At 35.9% G+C, this 23,618-nt stretch overlaps 2 protein-coding genes across 5 annotated transcripts; one reads left to right on the top strand and one right to left on the bottom strand.

Annotated features, from left to right (window-relative positions):
- Positions 1-1,863: 1,863 nt before the first annotated feature.
- On the bottom strand, positions 1,864-20,159 carry LOC107702631 (uncharacterized). 4 transcript variants are annotated; one of them, XM_016505000.1, is made up of 11 exons: positions 19,845-20,159; positions 19,205-19,522; positions 18,422-18,706; positions 7,815-7,937; positions 7,655-7,690; positions 7,020-7,064; positions 6,908-6,934; positions 6,791-6,823; positions 5,667-5,705; positions 2,372-2,727; positions 1,864-2,136 (listed from the first exon to the last, which is right to left on the bottom strand). In XM_016505000.1, exons 1-11 carry the CDS (start codon positions 19,903-19,905, stop codon positions 2,077-2,079), a joined length of 1,383 nt encoding a protein of 460 aa, XP_016360486.1. In that variant the 5' UTR covers positions 19,906-20,159; the 3' UTR covers positions 1,864-2,076. The 4 variants fall into 4 exon arrangements, with proteins under 4 accessions (XP_016360486.1, XP_016360488.1, XP_016360487.1 ...); XM_016505002.1 differs by lacking the exons at positions 6,791-6,823; positions 6,908-6,934; positions 7,020-7,064; XM_016505001.1 differs by lacking the exons at positions 1,864-2,136; positions 2,372-2,727; positions 5,667-5,705; ... (3 more) ...; positions 7,655-7,690; positions 7,815-7,937 and adding exons at positions 16,808-16,980; positions 17,155-17,514; positions 18,025-18,063; positions 18,183-18,329.
- Positions 13,362-23,567, top strand: LOC107702645 (titin-like). Its single transcript, XM_016505029.1, has 4 exons — positions 13,362-13,680; positions 14,436-14,726; positions 22,961-23,260; positions 23,352-23,567. The coding sequence occupies exons 1-4, from the start codon at positions 13,377-13,379 to the stop codon at positions 23,501-23,503; spliced, it is 1,047 nt and encodes a 348-aa protein (XP_016360515.1). The 5' UTR covers positions 13,362-13,376; the 3' UTR covers positions 23,504-23,567.
- Positions 23,568-23,618: the final 51 nt, after the last annotated feature.

The following is a 23,618-nucleotide window of genomic DNA, read 5'->3' on the forward strand; positions in this document are numbered from 1 at the left end:
GTGTGTGTATGTATGTATGTATATATATATATATATATATATATATATAAACCCCCCAAATCCCAAATTATTTAAAAATAGTGTTATCAGAAAAACATGACACTATTAGGGTATGTTCACACTGTAGTTTGGTTCGTTTGGTCCGGACCAAAAAGGAAAATGATACATTTGGTCCTGGTACGCTTAGCGTTCACATTGGCATTTTTGACAGCGAACCTAAAGATTAATAGTGATACGTTCACAACCTGATTGGTTGGCTTGAATGACGAATGTATCGTGATGGAACTCACCGAACACCTCAAACAAAAGGTGCGTTAGACTTAAAGTGGCGCTGCGGGTGTATGATATCAAAGCACCCATTAACCCACATATAATTTTATTTTCACCACCTGCAAACTCACAAGGTGCTCATAAAAGGCACTTTACCTCATCGTTGCTCCACGTTTGCCCTCTGCTCATTTTGTTTTGGTTACACCGTGTTGTCAAATCATGTGCATAGCGTCGCAATCTTGTCATTACTTCCTGTTTTTGGTTTGTTTAGAAGTATTTGGTCCGTGTTGCGTTCATATATCATTCGAACCGCACCAGAGTTCGTTTGGAAGCAGACCGAGACCCATCTTTTTAGCGGTCTCGGTCCGCTTGTTTGGTGCGCACCAGGGTTCGGATGGCAGCATTCACACTTACTCAAACGAACCGCACTAACAGAGTAATCGCACCAGGGTTTGTTTTAATCGAACCAAACATGACAAGTGTGAACGCACCCTAAGGGGTCATTGGATGCGACATGCACTTTTGCAAGTTGTTTGAACTGAAATGTGTGTTGGCAGTGTGTGAACACAACCACCCTATAATGATAAAGATCCACCCAGTGTTTTTTTTTTTTATCTCGTTAAATCATTTCCCCTTTCTTAAATCAAGCCGTTCTCAGATTCTTGGCTGTATGACATCACACAGGCCAAGGCCCCTCCAACGATAGTTGATTGACAGTAGCGTTTCAGTAGACTGGACTGGTGTCTTACCTCAGACCCGCCCTGAGTGAGCTGTCATCAGTCCGCCATTGTTTCACCGCCGGAGCAGGAGTAGACCAGAATGCCTCCTAAGCGATTAAGGTGTTTTGTTGTTGGATGTAATAATGAACATAGCAGTCATCATTTACTCCCGACATCTGAGCCGCTGAAGACGCAGTGGATTACTTTTGTTTTTGAAGGGAATGTGCCCCCGATCTGACTAAATGTGTCTATGTTTGCGCGAATCATTCGTGATCCAGCTTCACCTCCAGAAGAAGTGAGTATAAGGTTTTTGGATGAATCTTTGCAAATGGCCTTTCCAAATAATGTGCTAGTTAGCAAGTTTCACGATGCGGCTAAAGTTTACAGTCTCTCAGAGAGCGGCTCGGAAGAGAGGGGCGGGGTCAGCAGAGCTCATTTGCATTTAAAGGGACATGCAACAAAACGGCTTGATCTGAAATTAGTTGTTTTTGACAGGGTAAAAAAATTAGGTTTTTTTTACACTACCATTGAGAAATGTTAACCAAACTATGTTACAGACTTTTCATTAAGACCCTAAATAATCATATCAACTTCTGGAAAATGGACATCCTATGACCCCTTTAATACAAAGCCAAAAGAAATGTTAACCAAACTATGTTACAGACCTTTCATTAAGACTCTAAAGTATCATATCAACTTGTGGAAAATGGGCATCCGATGACCCCTTTAAATAAAAAGCGCAAATACTTTGTTTCCTTTTCCAAGGTTTTCTGAGAATGCAGGGAAAAACAAATTCAAATGAAAAACAAAATTCAACATGCAGAAAATATAAGTAGCATATACTGTTGTGTTTACAGTTAATAGCTTCTATTTTTGGACAAATGCAAGTGTAGTGTGACATATGTTGTGTTTTATGTCAGTTCATATTGAACACTCAACTTTACCTTCGTCATTAAAGTGTTTTCTTTTTGGTCATTAGGGATGTTAGATTGTTGAGAAAAGTAGAAAATGTTTCTTGTTTTTGTCAGTGGAATTGAAATGTGGATAATATTCCAGTCTTTATATACTATAAGGTCATCTGTTGTAATCATGGGCAGGTTTGACTCCTCTGGAGAAGTCTTTGGGTCCGCTCTCTTCTCATTAGGTTCTGTAAGAAAAGAAGCATAGAAAGTAAACAGTGTAAAAGAGTTCCTATCAATCTAATAATTAATTTAGTCCCCCCACTACAGTGATTGGTAACTATTCACAATAAATTATGACGTGCTGACAAAGACAGAAAAACTGCATAATTCAAAAAAGATGCAAAGAACATAAAACTTTTCTTTTACAATCTCTCTTTATTAGTAAGACAAATATTACTTTAAAAGACTTGACCTACTCACTTGAGCAACAACACTGAAGGTATGAACGACCATCTCTTCTTTGCTGGTGATGTGTAGTTTATAAAATCCATAATGTTCAGGTGTGATGATTGTGATGGTGAGAGATCCTGTATCAAGGTTCAGTTTCAAACTGTCTTTGAATTGTTGAATTGTTTCATTATATAGGTTTACCTCATTGTTTGTTTTATTCAGCGTAGCTATTAAAACAAATTTAGCACAACTGCGTTCTTTGAAATCTGCAAACTTCCACCATATCATGTCAATTTCCCGTATTTCAGTAAGATCAGTGTGTAGCGTGACAGATTGTCCCTCAATCACTGGCATTGATGTGATTTTATCTTCCTTAAGAAGCACACCTGGAGAACAAACAGAAACAGTTTTTTAGATGGAGATCAGAATTCTGTTTCCATCCATGTATTTGTATGCAAAGTTTGGGGTATCGCCTTAAAAACACTTGAAAGAAACGACAAGATGAACAGAAAACCTTAAAATGTGCAAGTTATAATTTGCGCCAGTTTCCCAGGAAGTGACACTGAAAAAACATGTGGGATGGAAACTGTTTTATTTGCAAATATTTCATGCAATATTCCAATTTCATTCACAACTTTGGATGAAAACAATATCTTGTCCAACTAAGCTTGCGACTTCCTACAGCCCATATAACAATAGTTTCTTGTTCGTAATTTCAGTCTCTAAACACGACATACCCATACAACATAAAAATGTTGTGATTATAATATGATTTAAAGATTACAAAAACATTTCTTACAGCATTCCACTAACTTTTTTTTTTATTTTTTTTTTACCAAAAACAACATTATTTAAATGTTTACTTTGAATATTCTATAAAGGTTAAAATGGCCAGTTTTCTTGTTATGATTACAATGTTATTTAAAGGTTACAAAAAAACCCTAACGTTTCTTAGAATGTACACAATAACATTACAACGCCATTCAAAGAATGTTGTTCTAAGAAGATTATGACAATGTATATCAAATATTAAGTAACAAGAACGTTCCATTAACATTACTTTAAAAAATGTTTGTCCTAACATTTATTTAACTTAAACATAAAAACATTAGTAAAAGTTGTGAGTGCATTCCCCGTTATTCCACGTAATTATTCATTGTAGGTCAAACTCCTTAAAAATCATTATCTCATATATTGGTAACAATCAGACAAAACTGAAATTCTTCTGATTGGTTTTTGTCATGAGGGTCTTTAGATCATGCGTACCAAATTACAGTTGAATTAGCCTAAAGCCCAAAGTATACTTCATAGCATACGCGTACAGTCGAACGCATATCCTTTTAAAGTGTACTCCAATGTAAAGAGTGCATGAACGCAGGCGGTCGACACATGCGCTCTAGAAAGCATCATCTTCGTCAAGCATCTGCTGTATTTTTCTCCAGAAGTTATGACCGATAAAAATGTCTTTGTACATTCGTTTTGTTTTCTACTGTAAAACAATGGCCCGGGCCAGTGTTGCCACCTTGTGGAACAACTGATTAGTGCAAAAACAAGTCAATGCGTATGTACAACCAGCGGTTACAAAAGTCCGGTGGTGTACGTACTATTCTGATGATGAAATTCACGTCAATGTACGCTGACCCTCGCGTACGCTTAAAAAGTGAAATTTACTTTGGGCTTAAGAGGAGTTAAAGAAAATTCAAAATGGCAGACAAATGTCACAGAGGAAGCACTGTGTTGTAAATGATCAACATGATCCAACAAGCCTGTACTAGTTTCTTTTTACCTCCTCATCTCTCTCTGTCTTTGGGACTCTTGAACAGTCTGTCATTTGTCAGTAAAGCTCAGCATACTGGGCTTCAGACCTGGATTTGCCCAGAGGACACAGCAACACCCACTTTCTCCCACAACTCCCACCAAACAGGTTTGATTATTTGTGATACCTAATACACCACTCTCCTCTCTATGATATAATAACTCCCTGCACAAATCTGTGTTGTAGTTGTGGGTCAGCCTCATTTGTTGTTTTAGTTTTTCCTTCACACACTTATTCTGAATCTAACAGTCCTCTACAGACCTTTGTCAGGTAGTGCTATATGACAAGATCATTCCAAATGAGGCTGTGAGGGACAGAAGTACTGTTTTTTTTTTTTACCATACCGATTATTCAGCTGATGAAACGTCTTTCTAAAGAAAGTTTCAAGAGACAAAAACTCCATAAACAGTTTTGAAAGTTGTGGGTTGTGAAAATGATATGATTTAGAACCTTTATATCATGCGTGCCATTGTAAAGACTGTAAAGCCCCGTTCACACCAAGCACGATAACTATAAATATAACGATAAAGATATAGTTCTAAAAATCGTTCTCAATATTAAAGAATAGCAGAGTCCACACCACAACTATAACGATAAAGACAAAGAGAAACGATATCGTTGGAATCACTTTCAAAACGATTTTTCTCCAGCTGATGAACGATAAAAAAATTGACAGCCAATCAGAATCCATCCTGCTGTAACGAGCTCGAGAATTTAAAGAGGCAGACGCATTTGTTCTTAGAATAAACAGACGATATCGTTCGCTGGTGTGGACGCTAATATTGTTATCTTTATAGTTATCGTTCTTGGTGTGAACGGGGCTTAAGTCTTTCCCTCACAGCCTCGATTTCAACCGTGTTAAATTCACTATGGTGTTTAACCTCATTAAGGTCTATCGCAGGGGTTTTCAAACTGGGATCCGCAAGGGAAAGAAGTTCAGAGAAAACAGTGTAAAAATGTAAATAAAATATAACACTAAATAAACCATAAAAATATATTTAAAATAAATAAAACATATAATAGCACAGTATTATAGTGACAAAAAATGAGCAATGTAATAGAAGCAAAATATTTTCCAATAATATTTTACACAATTATATTTTTAAATAATGAAATAAATTAATAACAAATATTTTTTCAGAGTATGAATTGGGTCTTTATAAATTAAACTATAAATGATCATTTTTACGATAGGATTTTTATGATTATCATATTTAGGGGATTGAAAGTCTCTCTTTTCCCCATCTTTCTACATGACACATCTTGTCCTCACTGCCACATTCAGGTAACCCGAATGCTAAAAACCAACACTAAACACTCATAGAACGACCTCACTATCCACCGGCGAAGCCCCAATGATCCATCTTCATGCAGCCTTCAACACTATCAATTTTCACTAGGCTGTAAATGTTTTAAACAATTTGATAACTGTGCAATGAAGCATTTCAAGTTAGGATGAATAGCCTTAGGTAAAAGCATCAATAAATGAACAAATCCAATGCAACTTACTAGTTTCTAAATCTCCCTCCTGAACAGACGCGTTCCCACCTGGTGAAAACAAAACACAAATATTAATCTGTTGTAAATGCTGATTTGCACAAACACAGATCCTGCATGCACAGTTGTCCTACTGTATTTTCTGGAAGTCGCACCAGGTCAAAATTGTATTGTTGAGAGAAAAAAACACAGGGAGTTTGGAATAATTAGGATTAATTAGGATTTTCTTTTAATGTTTTTTGAAAAAGGTCTCTTCTGCTCACCAATGCTGCATTTATGTGATACAATAAAAAATATATTGCAAGTAGTAATATTGTGAAATATCGTTACAATTTAAACGTATTTAACGGAGTAAAGGATTATTCTCAAAACAAAACAACAACAACAACAGTGCGCTTATGCTAGAGTGTGTTTGCTACAACCCATGCTGCATCTCAGTCACACCCTTCCCCTGAGAACAAAATATAAATCAGATCATCCAGTTTTCTGTTCAGCTTCACCTTATTCTCTGTTTTTAGATAACGGGGAACATTCTTAGTGCTATAAACTAAGTTACAAACAATTATTTTTCCAGTAACGTTAATAGAATGTTCGTTCAGTGTTCCTTCAATGTTTTCTCTTATGATCTCATAAACAAGAAAAAGAAACTGATATTTTAAAAGTCCAGAGAACATTCAGAAATAACTACTTGCTAGTTTCATGGTTCAGAGAGCATTCAAAATTAAGATACGTGTGCTAATGTTTGCTAAATTATAAAATGTAACTTAATGTTTTCGTAACCAACAAAAATGGTTTCTTAAACATTAAAAAAATAACAACAGGTGTTTTAAAAGTTCAGAGTACATACATAACTAGTTTCATGGATCAGATAACATTCAAAAGTAACATTTTCATAATGTTTGCAAAATTATAAAATACATGGACTATTCCCTAAATGTTTCCTTTAACATTTGCATAACCAAGAAAAAAACATTTTTAAAAAGTTGATTTAAACAAATTGATAAAAAAAAAAACATGTTTTAAATATTTTAGTTGGGATAAACTTTGCCAGTTTCAAGTTTTAACTGTTTCTGAGCTAATTTGCTTCACAACAATAATCTGCAATATTAACAACATATTACTACATGATATCTTACCATCTACCTCCACAGCTAACAAAGGAACTGCACCTGTTTTAACCAAAATCATAGCCTTAATTATATGGCACCATTGTATCTGTCATGCAAGGTACACAAAGCTGTACAGTAACTTACCATTTTTTGAATGTCTCGTTTCCCCATCTGCTGAAAACACAGATATATCAATCTCGATACTGATTTAAATGAACACAAACACCCAGAGAGATTCAGTAATGCAGTATCGTACCATGGTTTGGCTGATGAACGTCCCCATTGTTTCCAGGAACTACACCTTTAATAAAAATCACATGACTTGATTCAATTAAATCTTTTGTCACCCATAACTATAATCAGTGTCGGGGTAACGCATTACAAGAAATGAGAGTTATGTAATCGGATTACTTTCTTCAAGTAACTAATAAAGTAACGCATGAAACAATTAAATATCTGAGTTACTTTATTAAGTAAGTAATGCAAGTTACTTTTTTCACATTTATTGACTGTCCCCATGTTGGAAGAAATTGGGAATAAGTGCAGAGGCACTTCCTTCAGTCTGAGGCTTATTCATGAAAGGGCCTTTACAGTTGCCAGAAATATAACTTTTGGCTTTTTTGTTATTAAAAAATAAATACGCAAGCCCAGAGACAAAAACTAAGGCAAAAGTAATGCAATGTCTTACTTTACATGAACAGTAATTAAGTACCGCAGTTAGTTACTTTTTAATGGAGTAACGCAATATTGTAATGCATTACTTTTTCCCCAGCACTGACTATAATATTATAACTTCCAAGTTTTTTGTTATGATGTTTAATGTTACAATGGAAAGAATGAAGCTACATCAAAAACACAAGAATCTGTACACATAGTTAAATTGTATCTCACCTTTTAGGCTCTTGAGTTCCTCTCCGTCAGGTTCATCTGTAAAAAAAAAAAAAGAATGGTGTAATTTAAACAATTATGAAGAAGTAAATGCAAACTTTCTTACAAAACAATACTTTGCACTCTTATTTTTTCTTTTAAATTAGCTACAAGTAACACGTACCGCCTTTATCTGTCTGTTTACGCGTCTTGCGCTGGCAGTAATAATAAATACCACACAAAACTGCAGCCACAGACAGAGCACAAGCACAAACCAGCGCTATATGACCTGCGGACAAACCTGGTGCTATGATGGAAAGAGAGAAACTGTATCAGCATCGGAACTGCTAAAAATTGTTATTGACGTACGTGAATATGACCAGCTCTGTGAAAAAGCGCTGCCATACCTGCACATGTGTGACAGAGTTGACTGATGTCCAGATGTGTGGTCTGGTTGCTGATGGGATTGTTGAGCACACAGCTGTAGGTGACTGAATGCATCTCGAAAACTACCCACCAGAAATAATAATACTGAATTTCTTGGGCAGCACCTCTTTTCCATCAATGATCTGTAAAAATCTGTAAACTCCAGTATGTTGAGTTCTGGTGTCTGTGATGGTCAGAGATCCAGTTTGATGATCCACCTTCAGTCTGTCTCTGAATCTCCCATCAAGAACATCATCATATAATGAGATCTTATTGGCCATTCTGTTGATTTGAACTATTCGAGTGTTGTCAGATCCAAACGTCCACAGTATCAGATCAGCTTTCTGTATTTCAGTAAGATCAGTATATAAAGTGACAGAATCTCCCTCCATCACTGACACGGACTTCACTTCATCCGTATAACCAAACACACCTGCAGAAGAGAGACCGTTTTAGAGATTTAAGCTGAACAAATTCAACTGAGATCACGGAGTCTTGTTTAAGGATTAATTTTGACTAAATGTATGGTGCTTTTGTCATTTCTTCTCTATTCAGCCTTATAGTATGGAGAAGAGTGGTGTGTGGATATCAAATCTTCACGGGTTCAGGCCACATTTCAAGTCCCTCAGGGTATTTTGTGAAAACAGGAACAACAAAATGAAAAGTGGCCATAAGAAAAAGTGAGTTGCAGTTAAGATAACTGAATATTGAGTTAGTGAATATTGGACAGACAAACATCAGCACAAGCATGTTTTGAGTTTAAGCGCCATAAAACAGATCAAAACATTACTTCAGAAATTGAATATGTTAGTATTATATTATATTCAAATCATTTTTAGATATTTAAGTATCGAAAACCATTTAAATCTACTCACCATCCACGAGTAATGTAACAAAAAATAAAACAAACGCCTCCATATTTCTATGAGTAAAAGAGCAGTAAAAGTTGTCCATTGTAGTTGTTAAACCGTTCCGTTGAGTCTCAAAGCGTTTGATCAGTTCTTCCAATCAGTTTCTAAACGAGCTAAACCGCAAGGTGATATCATTTCACTTTTATAGGTGATTTTGTCATATTTAACCGACTTCAGATCAGTAGGTCGCGTTTATACGAGTGAAACGCGAAATGTTCTTAATTTAAATGCTGGGAAATCAGTGGGCTAAATCCGATCAAAATAAGGAAGTAAATTAATTGAAACTTCCCAACGGGATCTGTCATGGAGAACATTGCCGATCTGCAGCGCCAGAAACTCCCACACCGGTACAGTTCACACACCTCAACTATCAAACGATTTAAAACAGTAAATGGGTGTGTAACAAAGTGTGTCAACGCCACCACAGCAGGTTAAAGTTCAAGGTATTATTCAAGTTGTATACTTACCAAGAGAATTAGTCCTAGATTATAACACTTGAGATATAACACAATTATTTCATAAGACAAGCTTTTTTATTATTATTATAAAGGTCATATTTTGTTGTTAATGAGTTTCGGTTTCAGTTCAGTTTAATTTATTTATATATATAGCACATTTAAAAACGACAGAGCAGACCAAAGTGCTGCACAGAGAAGTAGAATTAAGCCAATAACCATAAAACAAATTTACAATAAAAAGGAGACAGAAGTAATACACAACACTAAATATACACACAATAAAACCATTTAGAGTGTCAGGACGCCTTGATCTGTATATGAAAATATGGGGTTCTTTTCTTGCATTGATTGAGAAAATGTTATAAAGAGATTAAGTATAATGTCAGATATGCTTTGTCTCCTTAAGTGTGCATGTAAAATCTAAGATGTCTCGGTGTGTCTAAACCCTAAATATGTATATATTTGATTTGTTTTTTTACTTATTTATAAAAAAAAAATATTTATTTATTTTTTGGGGGAGGGGTGGGTGGGTCAATTGTTAAATGTCATTTTCATATGTCATACTGTCATATCTCTGACTGTCTTTGTTAAGTGTTACATTAGGTAAGATCTGTTACTGTCAATCATTTAAATCAAGTTCGGGTTGTTTTATTGTGTAAAAAAAAAAAGCAACAAAAAACACCACCGCACGCCACTGAGAAAAGTGTAGTTTTACCGAGCAAACAGCAGAAACGGCGAGAAAGACGGTGGCAGCTGCCAGAAACGATTAGTGGCAGCTGCCACGAACTCTGGCAGCTCTGGCCTTTGACTCCTGGCAAGAACTATGGCAACTGATACAAAATGTGTAATAATAATAATAATAATAATACAGTTGTGGGAACTTTGCATCATCATTTAAAAAAACACCACCGCACGCCACTGAGTACAGTGTAGTTTTACCGAGCAAACAGCAGAAACGGCGAGAAAGATGGTGGCAGCTGCCATGGCATCTGGGGATGCCACCGGAAGTGGCGCTGCGACCTGCCGCTGCCAGAGAGAGCGCCAGTCCTTGCTGTGTGTCCTTCCTAGTTCGGTATGAAGATAAAATAATGCCTAAAAGATTTTGCAAACGCTAGTGATGGCGAAGTGAAGCGTTCTGAGTACGAAGCTTTTAACACAATTGTATCGAGCGACCTGCCGCTGCCAGAGAGAGCGCCAGTCCCTGCTGGTAAAAAGACTGATATGTTCTCAGAATTGTGAGTTTATATCTCGCAGTTCTGACTTTATGTCTCAGAATTGCGACTTTATGTCTCACAATTGCGAGTTTATATCTCTCAATTATGACTTTTTAACTCGCAGTTGCGAGTTTATATCACGCAATTCTGCGAAAAAAAAGTCAGAATTGTGAGATAAAAAGTCACAATTACCTCTTTTATTTTTTATTCAGTGGCGGAAACGGGCTTCCATACAAATCACATCAGAAAAGCATTATTTTTTTTTTATAAAAATGAAGGAAATAATCAAAAAGTTGAAAACGCTATCGGCTAGGGTTAGGGTAGGTGTAGGGAGGGCTTTTGTCCCAATAAGGTGGTATCCATTTAATAATTTGAATTAAAATAAAAATTTACACTCAATAAGTTATTATTGCATACTGTTTTATAATGTATTACAATGCTGAGGTGCAGATAATTGCCACCATTGGCAATAAGTAATTAGCAGAATATCCTGCTATTTTAATATAGTATAAATAGCTATTTGTACTTAGTTTAAATAGCATCAAACAGGACCACAGGGAGACGCCAAAGACCACTAAATCGCCTGCCTTTACTACTCTACAGATCCATTCAGAATCGCTAAATCTCTGACCACCGCATAATCAGCGTTCATTATAAAACACTCTTGCTTTTAAGCCAAATACACGCTGAAAAGAATAATTTTTACTGACATCTGGACATAAGTGGTAAGTCACTATTCTCTCCGCAATCGCAGAATTTCTCTGCATTAGCGCTGTTGGCAGTTTACTGGATCTTTGGACTTTCCAGGAGTTTACCGGTTTAAAAAATATGTGATCGCAAAAGCCTACTTCTTTTCATTTTAAGATATTATTTTCGTTATAAAGTACTGATTCAAATTAGTAATCAATAATTAATTATTATTCTACTACTCTGCGCGCCTCCCCCTCCCCCACACCTACTCCTAAACCTACCAATAGGGGGTGCATAATTTGGCAGGGTGCAAATTTCGGCACAACACCGGCAACATGTCAGAAGTGTTACTATGTTTGAAATGAAGGAATTTTCTGTATTCATTTTTCCACAGGCTTTTTACCTGCATTTTTAATTACGCATTGTATTTTGCGTTTTACAACGGATAATGGATAACAGATAATGTCCTTGAAAATTACTACCTTTTCCATTTTTGTAGATATTTTTCTTACAAGTGTACTAACTGATCAACAATCGCAGGTACAAAATTTGTTACAAATTGCCAAACACATTTTTAAAAATAGCTAAATTTATTGCTAGTTGCTTTTGGAAGAAAAAGTTGCTAGAGTAGTCTGAAAAGTTGCTAAATTTAGCAACACAATTGCCAAGTTGGCAACACTGGTAATGAAGAAACCACCCCTGGTTGCAGTTTAGCTACGTAACAGTCGTGTATTTGTGTGAGCTGGGGTCGCTAGAGAGCCCGATCAGCGTACAGAAGAGCAAGAATGGCAATAGACTTCCTCGGGCTCACTTGATATAACAAGCAGTGCACAAAAAAATTCACTTGATCAAGAGCACCCGAGAGTATATCAAATTAAATACATTTCATGTTTTGTCTTGCTTTAATAATTATACTTGCTGAAGTCCACAGTAAAAAAGGGAGTTATATTCTGTTCTCACACATTCTGGGGATTTTAAGTATAGGCCTACTACTGTGTGTGGATGCAAAGTAAATTTAAAAGCAGCATAATTTAAAACCAAGACAGCACAATAATCATCAAAATTTTCAAATGACATTTTCATATTGTCTTAAAACCAAAGGTCTAATTTTGCAGCTTGCTAATAGTATTAGACTCAATGGTACTTTATTTAAATGTCTTTTTTAAGCATTCTAAAATTGACCCACAGAAAGTAGATGTTTTTCTCATGCAGAAAGAAACATGTATGTGATTCACTGAATGTGTGACAATTTGTGAGTCAAAGTGAAACCTGTTGTGGTCTCATTTATTTAACTGGAACAAGATGTGGTTTCATTTGTTTGGTGGACAACTTCACTTGTGCAAGAGAGTTCGCATTATGTAGTTTGTGAGTGAAGGGTTTCTTTTCTTTTGCTGACATGAATATCATCGTCTGAATTCCACATCAAACAAAACTTGATTTATTTACCCAACATTCACTCAAATATTGTGCTCTGACTTAATTTCACCTTTAAAAATATGTGATACAGCAAACAAGACCATATTAACTACCTGTGTTAAAGAAGGCTTTCAGCCAATAAGAAGTTACATATTAAAACACATGTTGTGACTCCAACATAACCACTGCAACCACAGCTAGTATGTGCAGACTAAGGTGTCACATCATGCCAGGGGAGGATTCAGATGCAGCGACTGGTCACTTTGAGTGTGTTTTGAGTTATTGACTGTTGGGTGAGCGACTTAAAAATGGTCCATGCGTTTGTTTTGTTCTGTTTGTCTTTGTTCGGTCATGTTGGTAAGTAAAAAGCTATTGTTGAAATTAGCAAAGGATTTCCATTGTTAGATACTAACGAACAAAATGTCTGTTTACACAAACTCTAATCATGTTTATACATTATAATGGCTATTTTAATAGTTAAAAAAAAAATCAATTTAAATAATTTACCAATTGGATAATTAAACAAGTTAAAAGGCTGAACCAATAGGAAGTTACTTACTGTATGAGTTCTGAATAACTGAATAACCATCGCTTTTGTTCGTCAGGTGCGTTTGGTGTTGAGACAGATGAAATGAAGTCAGTGTCAGTGATGGAGGGAGATTCTATCACTCTACAGACTGATACTGAAATAAAAAAAGATGATCTGATTTTATGGAGATTCGGAGCCGAAGACTCTCCCATGGCTGAAGTCAACAGATCAGCCCAGATCATCTCAGTATCTGAAAGTACCAAAGGATTCAAAGACAGATTGCATTTGGACCCCCAGACTGGATCTCTCACTGTCAGGAACATCAGAACCGACCACTCTGGAATTTATAAAACACAGATCATTGGAAATAAGATGATAAGGAAAACATTCAATGTCACTGTTTATGGTGAGTTAAGAGCTACAGACTCGACACACAAATCCAGCTGACTTTATTTGTATTTGGCACTAATTTATATATTTCTCTGTTGTCACATAAGCATCTGCTCAACATAAACTATAAATTATAACAGTACATATAACTTACAAATATTATAAATATCAATTACAATGTAGCCATTTAAAGGAATAGTTCACCCAAAAATGAACATTTGTGAAACATTTACTGGCCCTCACATCATTTATGAGGTTGTTTCTTCATGGGAACAGATTTGGAAAAATTAAGCAATCCATCACTTGCTCACCAGTGGATTCTCAGCAGTGAATGGGTGCCGTCAGAATGAGTGTTACTATGGATTATGGACTTATATTGTGGCCAGAAGCAATGGTTTAAAGTTAAAAAGTCCTAATGATGGATTTGTTTTTTACAAACACAGTTTTTCACAACAATATGTTAATTGATGGACTGGAATTAATGTGGACTACTTATGAATTTTTTTTTTTATCAGCTGTTTGGACTCTCATTATGACGGCACCCATCCATGGCTGCGCGAGTGATGTAATGCTAAATTTCTCCAAATCTGTTTCCATGAAGAAACAAACTCATCTACATCAATTTTTTGGGGGGGTGAACTATTCCTTTAATAGCGAGGTGTTCATGAACAGCTCATGAATACTTCCTTACGACATTCAAATCTACAATTTGGAATAAAGCCATTATTCATCTTTTTTTAATGTAATGTAAATGTTTCTAATCTTTTGTAGCTCGTCTGCCTGTTCCTGTCATTAGCAGAGACTGTTGTTCTTCATCACCATCATCATCATCATCTTGTTCATTGGTGTGTTCAGTGGTGAATGTGGGTCATGTGACTCTCTCCTGGTACAAAGGAAACAGTTTATTGTCCAGCATCAGTGTGTCTGATCTCAGCAGCAGCGTCTCTTTACATCTGGAGGTGGAATATCAGGATAACAACACCTACAGCTGTGTGCTCAACAATCCCATCAGCAACCAGACTCAACATCTGGACATTGGTGAACTCTGTCAGATACATTCAGGTAACATTAGTGTTTATTTATGTAAGTCAGCAGCATATTATCAGTCATTTTGTGTTTATTGTTCTTTTATCCCCTCAGACTCGGAATGTGTCTGCTGTTGTGACACTACTAAAGCTGTGATCCAATTGGTCATCTCTGCTCTGGTGGGTGTGGCTACTGTTGTTGTTTTGGGTTTTGAAATCACATCCAGAAAATCTGATCAGAAAAGACAAACTCGTAGATCAACTTCAGCCCTACACTGATTCACTATTAAAACAATCATCTCTATCTCTTTTGTACCTGTTTCAGTACGTTTTTTTTTTTTCCTTTTTTGAAAATGGTTACAAAGGAATGTGCATTTTTTATATATATATATGCATTGTTTATAATTTAGGTATAGTCAATGTTTGTGTTGAAAATAGATTTTTCTAGGACACTGATATCACTGATATCTTCATCTCATGTAAGTGTAGCTACATCATATTAAACATTGGCCAACAGTATTTTTTTCTGCAGGTGTAAGATTTTTTAATTCAAAAAGAAATTGTAAATCAACTGCAAAATACAGTATATAATACAAAAATTGCATAAAATTGGGCCTATATTTAAATCTATATTGGGGATCCATGTACGTTTTTATAGTTTCAATTTGAAATTAAATAAGCAGAGACAAGAAAACTGCACCTTTATTCGTTTGTTCAATATATATATATATTTTTTTTTTTTTATTTATTTCGTTTTTTGGTTCATGGGTAGAAAATGGATAAATTACTTCAAAATTCCACATGTCGGCGATCATAAGACGCCTCTTTCAGCCGATTGGTCAGCCAAAGCAATTCTGTTTTAACAAAATAATAGTTCTCTGCTGCTTCTTACTATACAGGGCAGGTCCTAGATTAGGCTTTCACTTTTTACAGAAATATTTTAAAAAATATATGAGTCTGCACCCAGTCTGTTTTATTTATTTAAAATAATTGATCCGTTTATCCGTTTTCTAGCTGTGAACCAAAATAATAAATAAACAAACAAAAAAAAGAAAAATCAAGCTGAAATCTCACGGAAAAGCGAATAAAGGCACTGTTTTCTCATTTCTGGTTATTTCATTTCAAATCAAAAAAACAAACCAGCACACGTACGTCTGCAAGATGTCTGTTAAAGATCGCTTGATCTGGAAAGCATCTGCTGTGTACAAACAGCTGATAAATGTCTATAAGGTGTCAGTTTTACCTACATCCTAAATCATAAACATCTCAAAGACATTTTCTAAACGTCTATTCGACATCTGAGAGGAAACGCCCTATAGACGGATTGCAGATGTGCAAACACTTCAAAGAAATACATCTTGCAGTTGTAAATGTCAAGACATCTCTGTGATGTCCGTGTGCTATCGGGGTATCAATACGTACACGGACCCCTCCCACACCAGTATGTCAAATGTGATAAAATGCCAAAACTAAATGTCAAAATGTTTTATTGAAGGTGGTGCGAGCACACAGTAAATGACTGTGTTAGAAAGTAAGTGCCACCTCTAGGTCAAAGTTCAAGGTCAGCTATTTTTTTTTTGTCAAATTTAATCTTTTCGTTTAAAAAATAAATCAGTAAAATCCTATTAATAAGCTAACTGTACTGTAAGTTACCTTACCATGTACAGTTAAAATTTAGAGATTTTACAGCAAATCTGTGTTTGCATTGTATATAATGGTCAGAGGTTTACCCACAATTTACAGAACACTTACTTTAAAAGAAAAAGTGTATTATTATTATTACTACATATTTTGTCCTTGAGGCTGAAATTACATTCAGACCAAAATTGCAGCGTTTCACTTACATTATAAACTCTTTACGAACACACATCCTTTAGATTGTCCACTAGAGGGAGGAAAACGTTCAAAATGTTGTTTTGTTCATTAACACTGATCAAAACTGTCAAATTGACACCAATGTAACATACATGCAATGTATATAACAGGAATATCTGCACAACAGGCAAGATCACAGGTAATAGCAACATGTTCCATCAACAGTAAAATAACCAAAACCAAAAAAAAAAAAAAAGTTAATGTAACTAGAAACGCTTTGTTATGATACTTTTCACAGGTTAACAGTATGCAGTGTTCATTTCAAACATTTTCCACTTTAAAGGCTCAAAAAGTAGAGACGTTTTATAAAAATAAAGGATAATGTCACAGTCACTATAGACAAGTGTTTGCAGTAATCTCTCCATTCATTAACACTATTGTCTCCTCTGGCACATTCCCCCCGTTTTCTGAGGAATCTGTAAAAACAAAACAAAACAAAAAGATTATTATTTGAATCAAAAGATTATTGTTTGAAATATATAGCTCAGATTTGGCCAATTTTACATTAATTAATTGGTCGTTTCAGTTAATCGAACTTGGTCAGTGTTAAAGGATCGAAAAAATTCGACTAAATGATTTGAGCTACTCACCTCGGACGATAAATGTCTTGGAAATCACATTTCTCCCGTTCCTGGAGATATTTAGTTTATAGATTCCAAAGTCTGTGGGTCTGATGTCATTAATTGTGAGATATCCATTTTGTTGATCCAGCTGTACTCTGTTTCTGAATGTCTCATAATGACCAGTACCATCGAAATTGCTTTGTTCATTCAGCCTGGCAAAGACAATGAATGGGTTTGTGCTGTCTGTGTTTAATTCTCCAAACCTCCACTGCAGCACATCAAAACTTTTTATTGCAGTAACACCAGTGTTTAGAGTGACCGTCTCTCCCACCCTCACCGATACTGTCTTCAGTTCATCCGTCTCAGCCAAACCGTCACCTGGAGAACCTAGACGGGGAGTAAATATTCAGTAGAAGTATTGTATATTTTTAATAACTATAGCAGATGCATTGTTTATTTGTAATGGCATTTGATGACAGAGAAGGGAGAAAATCAGACGTCAGTATATTAGATCCGTGTGAGTTAGGTCTTAAAGTGACAGCAGCCTAACCTCACTGCTTTTGTCCTAATAATTTTTTAGCTTGATTAAAAATCAATGTATATTTCATTAATACGGTACTGTATTTTTCATTAGAATTTTTAGATGATTAGAATTTAAATGGCTGTTTATTTTATTTGTAACATTCAATTGTGTTTATTTGTTCAGTTGCTTGTAATTTGTATCTTTGTTCTGACTGTTTATGTGTTTTAAATAAGCTTGAGAAGTTTTTACTTATATTAGTAAGGCTAGTAGGGCCAACTAGTTTTTACTACAAAATAGTCTTTAAAAAAACCAGCACGAATATGATATGATATTTTTGCCATATCGCTACTGGATGCAGTAATACAGTGTCTTACCATTGTTCATCTCAGTGTATTCTTGTTTAGGGGTCTGGCCTGTTTAAACACAAACCACAGACTTAAACAATTAAGTAAATCAATTACATAAATGTGGTTAAAATTACATGCTTGCACAATAAAGCTAATCTTGCTCTATTAACTTTAAGTAAACTTGCCCAGTTGATTTGTGTTCTTGTATTTCCAGTAGATACTGAGCATCCCAACTGCAGCCAAGACTAGTACAGTAACTACAACACTAACGCAGATCAGCACCATGTGACTTAAGGGTAAGCCATCTTCTGGGATTAAACTTGATGCATCCACTATAAAATAGTAGTGCAAGTTGAAAAAATAGAGAACTGAACAAATCAGTTTATATCAGCACTGACATCAACTAATATCAGCTCTGCTGTACCTTCACATGGTTGACAGAGTTGACTGATGTCCAGATGTTGAGTCTGGTTGCTGATGGGATTGTTGATCACACAGCTGTAGGGGTTTTTCTCCTGATATTCCACCTCCAGAGGTAGAGAGAGACTGATGCTGAGATCAGACACACTGATGCTGGACAATAAACTGTTTCCTTTGTACCAGGAGAGCGTCACATGACCCACATTCACCACTGAACACAACAATGAACAAGATGATGAAGAAGAACACTGTGAAGAGTTTCTGCTGATGACAGGAACAGGCAGAGGAGCTGAAGATGGAAATATCAGAATAACAGACAATCCAAAATCCAAAATTGTGCAGTTGAGTTTTACACATATCTAATTACCAGCATCCATGTCATCTCAGTGTCTAAGAAATAAACCATAGTACTAAAAAAAATGTCATTTAGAAGCATCCTTAAGCTTGGGAAAGGCGCTATATAAATTAAACATGTTGTTATTATTATTATTAAAAAGTAAAAATGCAATTGTAAAAGTCCTAAACACCACCTATGTAAATTTCCACTAGTTTTGTCTCTCTGGGTCACTTGCCACAAATTACACATACCAGGCTGTGACTCGGGTCTCATTTCACCCTTTACAAAAGAAACCAGATACTGTACATGCAGCTTGGTGTTGTCTCCAAGAGGATATAGGATGATAGAAGGATAGAAAAGTTACCAAAGTAACAACCTGTGACTTGGCTAATTTTGCATTTGACCTGCTGACTTGTTGCAATACACTGAAATCAACTACAAAATACTCACCAGAAACAATAATACTGAACTTCTTTGGTGGGACCTCTATCCCACCAATGATCTGCAGTTCATAAAGTCCAGAGTCTTCAGTTCTGGTGTTTGTGACGGTCAGAGATCCAGTCCGATCATCCAGCTGCAGCCTGTCTCTGAATTTCCCATCAAGAACATCATTGTATAATGAGATCTTATTGACTACATTGTTGATTTGAGCTATACGAGTGCGGCCAGGTCCAAATGTCCAGAGTATACGTTCATATTTCTGTAAATCAGTAAGATCAGTGTGTAGCGTGACAGAATCTCCCTCCATCACAAAATCACCAAACACACCTGGAGAACAAACAGAAACCGTTGTTCAGACTGACAACGTTGAGCAAATCCAACTCAGCTAATCAGACTAGATAAAGTTCACAAGGTTATTAGGCTAGTTATTGTTTGTGGGAAATGGTAGTACGCTAATACAGACTGAGCAGATGTGTAATTGTGGTAGATAAAGTATGCAAATATTACGCCTAAGCATGTCGCTCAACAATGAAGTAAATTTACATATTTATAGTTTGATTACAAATGCACACTTCAACTCAAGAAAAGTTGTTTAAAGAGCTACAAAGTGAAAGCGAAAGTCTCGAAGCTTTTTAAATAGGCTACTCACCTTTTGCGAGCAAAAAGCATAGAAGTAAAACAGGGGTCTTCATTTTGGTTAGTTGTGGCATTTAATGAAGATGTTGAGTGTAGTGAGTAAAATGTTACCGAGTGTTTAGCCTTTAGCTCGTATCATAAATCCGCGCTGACAGCGAAAACACCCTTTTCTGACTAACGTTTTTGGTTGTGACCGACCTAACAGCAATGTAGATATTTTATACCCATTTAGATTCATTTGTGAAATATATTCGTCGTCGGAATCATATTCCTGCTTATTTCTCTGCTGAGAAGCCATGCAATACGCGTATACTGGCGTTGAGAAGAACGGAAGTAATATTCGATAAATGTCAGGAAGTTATTAGTCCTGTGGGATCCTGAAGGAAGGATATCGACTCACGTCGCCACCTAACAATGCAAACAAAAACATTACCCTGTTGAAAAAACCAGCATATGCTGGTTAGTATGTTTTGACGCTGGTTTAAGCTGGTCCTTTGCTGGTTTATGCTGGTCCTTTGCGGGTTTAAGCTGGTCCTTTGCGGGTTTAAGCTGGTCCTTTCCCAGCAAACAGGGGACGTCCCCCGGACGTTTCGAACGTCCGTTTAGGTCCGTCACTGTTTGAAGCTCTACTATTTATCTTTTCCAAATGACTTTCCCAACTACATGTAATCACGTGATCTTGAGCTAAAATAGCTGTTTCAATAAAATAAAGTATTTAACTTTACATCACACGTGTTGACTTCAACGTAGTAAAACGCAACATTTGTTTTGTGTGTCCTGGAGGTGTCTTGCAGTTCCACCTGATGACCACTTGTGGGAAACAGTGGTGATATGACTTCTTGTGGGTAGGTCAAACTGAAATCAGATTTACCCCAAATCAACCTGACATGTTCTTCTAAAAATTATGGTCTAATTTTGAAAATCTTTATAATAAGAACCAAAATATTATTGCTAGTTGGTTTAATTTTCATTATCACATTCTATTGGGTTGCAGCAGATCAAGAGAAGATCTGCAGCAGATCAAGCATGTGTGTGTGTGTGTGTGTGTGTGTGTGTGTGTGTGATGGATCTGACTTCTTTTTATCTAAAGGTGGTTTTGTTTTGTTGAGTGTACGGAATAGCTTGTGTTTGTGATGTTGCATGTGGTTGAATGGCTTCTTCCTGTCCTTGTAACATGAACCACAGACTTTTTCCTGTTAATATAGATAAACTAGATAAAGTAATATAGATAAAGTACACTATCAGAGTCTATCAATGCTATTTAATGCTACTTACAATTAGGTATCTATTTGCCAATGATTATTTAATATGTAATAGAGAAACAAATTAACCATTACAAGAAATCTTTACTCTTACTTTAGTAGGTTGCAGTTTGCACACTAGTAAAGTAAGATATTGAGAAGTTTTGCTTATTTTAATATCAGCAGCACCCTTAACATGATTGGCTGTCTTAAATAATAAAGAGAAGACTTTATGACTTTCTACCAATGGTTTAATATGTCGGCTAAGTAGAACAAATGCAAATGCACAGTTAATGCGTCTGCACACCACGGGGAGGGTGTAAAATAGGGGAGGATTCACACCTGGTCACATTTCGAGTGATGTTCTCTAAGACAGCACAGCAAACTGCTGATAAAAATGCTTCATGGGTTCGTTTTGTTTGGTTTGTGCTTCTGGCGTCTTGTTGGTAAGTTAAAATGTCCTATTTTTTTTAGCCCTGTTAGCTCTTGCAGTTTTATAGTGGAGTAAAAACCTACTGTTGAAAATTACTTTTTCTATTTACATTTTTATACAGCTGTCAGAATGTCTGAACCTGTTTTTATTGCAATTTTACTGTTATTTTATTTAATTGTATAATTTTTTAGCAATGTTTATATATATATATATATATATATATAAATGTATAATATATAAACTCATTTTAAGACAAAAACCTTTCAAAGACAGTAATGCATGGTTAAATAACCCACTGAGTGATATAATTCAAATAAAAATGAATGTGTTCGTCAGTAGTGATGCAATGTTGAGAAAACACTTCTTAAAACTGAAATGATTTTTGTAAATCCAGTGGTCAAATGCTGTGTGGCCTCTCAATTCTCTGTGTAATTATAGCCATCTGACTAGTGACTGGTCTGTGTGTGAATCTCCACAAAACTATGAGTCTTAATAATATGTAATAATGATAATATGTAATCATGTAATCAATAAAAAGGTAACTGTAGTCTGATTTCACAATGATCTTATCCCACTAATAATATAAATAAAATAGTTTGGTACTGAAAAGCTAAAAAGCTTTGGTACTTAAAAAAAAGCTTGAAAACTTTAAGCCATGCTTTTTTTTTTTTTTTTTGGCCTTGCCCTCAATTGACAGTCGTATCAATCAGTGGTTTTACAGTGACCATTTGAAAACCATTTGAGACAGATTTGACTTGCTATTTCAAGAAACACTCTAAACACTTAGGAAAATCAATCGTTAACATTTTCATATGACATGTTCCATTAATACACAGCTTTGTACTTTTTCTTAGTGCCAAAATAGAGAAGTGGTTTGAGAATTAATTTTGAAGTTAATTGAAACTAGTGAATCAACAGAAAGCTACTAAAGCGCTTTAGTCAGTGATTAAAGGGGTCATATGATGCTGCTAAAAATAACATTATTTTGTGTATTTGGTGTAATGAAATGTGTTCATGCGGTTTAAGTTTAAAAAAACACATTATGCTCTTGTATGTTTCAGGTGTGTTTGGTGTTGAGGCAGATGAAATCGAGTCGTTGTCAGTGATGGAGGCTGATTCTGTCACCTTACCGACTGGTGTGACTAAAATACAAGAGGATGATCTGATAATGTGGATGAGCGGAAACTATTGTATCGCTAAACTCAACATATCATACCAAGTCATCTCTGAAACTCACAACATATTCAGAGACCGACTGAAGCTGGATGATCAGACTGGATCTCTGACCATCACAAACATCAGAACCACAGACTCTGGACTTTATAAAGCACAGATGATTGGACAACAAGTGTCAAAGAAAACTTTCAATGTTACTGTCATTGGTGAGTAAAAAGGCATAGACTCAGACACAGACAATTTATTCTGATTTATTTATGTTTCTCAAATGTTTTCCAGCTCGTCTTCCCGTTCCTGTCATCACCAGTTACTGTCCTCAAAACCCTTCACCATCAGGATCATCAGCATCCAGATGTGTGCTGCTGTGTTCAGTGGTGAATGTGGGTCATGTGACTCTCTCCTGGTACAAAGGAAACAGTTTATTGTCCAGCATCAGTGTGTCTGATCTCAGCATCAGTCTCTCTCTACCTCTGGAGGTGGAATATCAGGATAAAAACACCTACAGCTGTGTGCTCAACAATCCCATCAGCAACCAGACTCAACATCTGGACATCAGCAAACTCTGTCAGCCATGTTCAGGTACCATCAAACCATCACTGACCAGCACATCAGCAGCATATTATCAATCATTATATATACGGATATTTATTTAGTTATTTTTTCCTTTCAGAATGCGTCTGCTGTTGTAATTCAACTGAAGCTGTGGTCCAATTGGCTGTCTCTGCTCTGGTGGGCGTGGCTACTGTTGTTGTTCTGGTTTACGACATCAGATCCAGAAGAGCTGAACAGAAAAGAAGGGCTCTGAAATCATTATCAGACTGACTTGCTATAACAAGAATAAATCTATCTTTATGTTTTTAAATTCTATGAATGTCCTGTAACACAACATGGCATCGAGCTCATAACCAATTCTGATTCTTGTGCAATCACATTTTTA

Source organism: Sinocyclocheilus anshuiensis, unplaced genomic scaffold (assembly GCF_001515605.1).
Source record: "Sinocyclocheilus anshuiensis isolate Anshui unplaced genomic scaffold, SAMN03320099.WGS_v1.1 scaffold802, whole genome shotgun sequence".
NCBI lineage: Eukaryota > Metazoa > Chordata > Actinopteri > Cypriniformes > Cyprinidae > Sinocyclocheilus > Sinocyclocheilus anshuiensis.